The sequence below is a fragment of the Penaeus vannamei genome, chromosome 19, assembly GCF_042767895.1.
Source record: "Penaeus vannamei isolate JL-2024 chromosome 19, ASM4276789v1, whole genome shotgun sequence".
Lineage (NCBI taxonomy): Eukaryota > Metazoa > Arthropoda > Malacostraca > Decapoda > Penaeidae > Penaeus > Penaeus vannamei.
The window spans coordinates 33,479,755-33,483,166 of record NC_091567.1 but is presented as its reverse complement, the minus strand read 5'-3'; the positions used below and the strand labels follow the sequence as shown (position 1 = coordinate 33,483,166).

At 34.8% G+C, this 3,412-nt stretch overlaps 1 protein-coding gene across 2 annotated transcripts in view; it reads right to left on the bottom strand.

The window, feature by feature from the left end:
- Positions 1-3,412, bottom strand: part of Sirt4 (Sirtuin 4) — a 4,822-nt gene extending 1,410 nt beyond the window's left edge. Inside the window, exons 1-5 of one of the 2 annotated variants that reach the window (XM_027354144.2) lie at positions 2,984-3,412; positions 1,353-1,662; positions 956-1,160; positions 676-818; positions 48-229 (exon numbers count right to left, since the gene is read on the bottom strand). In XM_027354144.2, coding sequence (XP_027209945.2) covers positions 48-229; positions 676-818; positions 956-1,160; positions 1,353-1,616 — 794 coding nt within the window. In that variant the 5' untranslated portion in view covers positions 1,617-1,662; positions 2,984-3,412. The remainder of the gene's footprint in view (positions 1-47; positions 230-675; positions 819-955; positions 1,161-1,352; positions 1,663-2,983) is intronic. The other variant, XM_027354143.2, reaches the window with a different exon arrangement.

The following is a 3,412-nucleotide window of genomic DNA, read 5'->3' as shown; positions in this document are numbered from 1 at the left end:
TACTTAGCATAGACTGAATTTACAGTCTCAATAAGCTGAAGTCTTACCTATACCCTGAGTAAACAAATAAGGAGGAGCCCAACACTAGCAGGCCATCACTTTCACTGAGTTCTTGCTTCACTCTCTCAACACGATCCTTGGGAACATTATCTCCAAAAAAGACAATATATGGCTTCATGATGCCGCCACAGTGTTTGCATGGTGGTACTTGAAACTGGTTAACTTCCTCCTTGAACAGAAAACAATTGTTATACATATATTTGCTTATCATCACTACCTTCTCATTTGTATCATTTGTATAACTTTCATTAAATATTGAAACAAACACAAATGCATAGGTACTCTATCATGATGTAGAAAATAATGCATAGGTGCCACTTTCTTGTCTCCTTATCTATGTATATCACTGCATGTATAATTCACACAAGCTTACATCCTTCTTCTTACAATGCTATCTTATAATTATTTTAGCTTTTTAATCCAAAAGTAAACATCAGTACATATCAAATGCTGATGTCATTTTCAACATGCAAAATCTAATCTCATCACCAACTACTTTATATACTGAAATCTTGGAAAAACATATACTAGAATCACCTATGAAAAGAGATTAATTATCCAACACTCATGGCTCATAAAAACTGTTCATAATAATAATGAAATAAAAGAGCATACCTCTGTAAGCTCTACATCACCATCTGGCCGTATTTCAGATGAGTGGGAGGACATGTGGGGGTTTAAGATCCGTAGCCTGCTTTGGAAGCTGTGTCGGTCCACCATCTTTGAGCAAGACATACATATAACATTAAAAGCTGTCCCTGGAGTGATAGAGAGAGCCGAGAGGTTAGTCACTTTACTTAAACTGATGCAAACAGTATAAGACTGTGGTCATTCTTAAAACTAACAGAATCAAATATAACTTTAGTATTATCTTTTGAACGATTTACTGTCTTACCATGTAATTCATGAACTTTTGTACTCCCAGCTTTGTGGTGCAAGCGATCAACATTCTGGGTCACAACACACTGAATTTTCCCTTTTTTCTCCCATTCAGCAAGTGTCAGATGAGTAATATTAGGCTGGAAAGTGGAGAACCTCGGCCAACCTATGTAATTTCTTGCCCAGTAGCTTTGTCTAGCTTTTGCTGAATCCATGAATGTCTGTGAAAGAAACAGTTGTTACTTTACTTATAATAACAACAAAATATCATAAACCAATCTATACACATATTTCAAATTCAAAGACCTCACTGTCTCAATAGAGAAAAGAATCACGTGTCAAATGAAAAATAATCAATGTTTTCATCTTATACACAAATGTAATACATCCCACCTCATGCACCTTTTCCTCACCTTAAACTGCACTGGACGTTTATTACTTGTAGCATAAAGACCAACACCTTCTGAGCGGTAATCTGGAATACCACTCTCTGTTGATATACCTGCTCCTGTTAGTACAAATATCTTTCTGTGATTGTCAACAAACTCTTGCATTTGATCCACAGCCCAATTTTCACATGGGTGGTGTTTCGGAACAAAGGCATATTGCGAGCACAGTCTTGTCACTTCCAAAAATATCCTTCTGTACTGCTTTCTTATAACCAATGAATTATTCATTTCAATATATTGCAGCCAAACTCAGTAATCTTTTCTGAAGTCAAATCTGAAAAAGAGAGAAAAAACAGTCTATATTCAAAATGAGATATTGTTTATACCTACAAGTACATATTGAAATTCAGTCAATCTAGTACGTAACAACAAAAAGTGTAACAAAATCAATATGTATACTGACTGTCATGCTATATTATAAGCACTAAAAATTACAAATATTTTAATTTTACTTTTCCTAAAATTAAGGAAACTATCTATTTTTCCTTTCTTTTTACATTAAATTAGGAATGTGGCTTATATACCAAGATTTAAGATTTTGGATTGGAGAAAGAAGTGCATAACGAGAGAAAATACCACTCTGACCATAGAGAATGAGCATGAGGAATTCAGCAAGGCCATAAGGGCAGTTTTAACCTATCAGGAAATATCTGTAATCCATTTTTTTTATCACTCCTCCAGGGACATATGATTCCTTATTCTTTATGTTTACTTTGAATGATTATTTCCTTCTTTCCTTCCTTTTTTTCTTTCTTTTCTTTTTGGTTTGTCTGTTTTCTTTCCTCTCATGTATGGATGACATAACTTTCTGGGGTCTAACCTTTTCAACAAAGTAATATATCATATCCTTGACTTTCATACTTTTTTTTGCTTTCTCCATCTCTCTGTGGTCTATATCAATTTAGATCCTACTTCTTATCTTCACTATACAGTTGCTATTTCTACTTGCTTACAACCAAGGTGACAATGGTAATTTTGCTTTCAAATGATGCTATGCATTGTATAACTACTAGGCCATGTTGTATATCTTAATACATGTTATGATTTTCTTCTGTGAACTGCAAAAGTATGAATATTTATAAGTATATTATCAGATATTCCTTGCTTACTAATAAAGTATAATTATGTAACATGCATTAAAGCACAGCACACAGGGAGAATTATTCAAAATTAATAAATTCTACAAAGTAGAGACAAGGTCACAATCACTCCATGAATTGATACCCGTGTGGCTAATTCCAGTGACACTGCTGCCTCCACCCTTTGAGCTCTAGGAAAGGAACTGAAGCCTCCACTATAGACAAAAGTAAGACAAAGATTTAAAACTTTTCCACAATTTTTTAAGAAACATGGACCTAGTCTGTGCTGAACAATGGTGGCAAATGTTTGTTGGCAATTGCTAGAATGCAAGGCACAGAGGCATCTTACCTATGGCATTTTTATTAAGGACAATTACTCAAGGTACTTGCATCCAAACCTATCCCATTGTTACGGTGAAAATCCTGATAACTAACCAAAACAACAACATATTTTTTGCTGCATATTATCTTATATATGTAAGTATAAAGAACTGAGAAGATAAAAGATCACTTTACCTGTACAAAGACAGCTTGCAATTGGGAGAACCTGTGTATCTAGGCTCGGTGTTATTTTGCTTCCAGCATGTGAATGCACTCAAGAACAAGGTAATGATTATCTAAGGTCTTCTTATTCTTCTCTCTCTTCCTCATCAAGTCTTCTTGTTATTATCAACATTCCTCCTCCTCGTCCAGACTTCAGCTTCTTGCTGCGTCGTTGCACACTAGACTACGAAAAGAGGTTTCGTAAGTTACCTTTCCATAAATTCTTACCTCGGTGTCTTCTCTCTTCCTTTCTTTCTTCTTTTATAGAGTTTTAGACTTTTATTGTCTACATCCCCTGGACTCTTTCCATAGGTCGTCTTTCTCCTCGTGTTACGTTTAAAATTATTGTAGGAATATTTTGGTGTATGTATGCAAAACTTTTGATCACCTTGACGTCAGTGT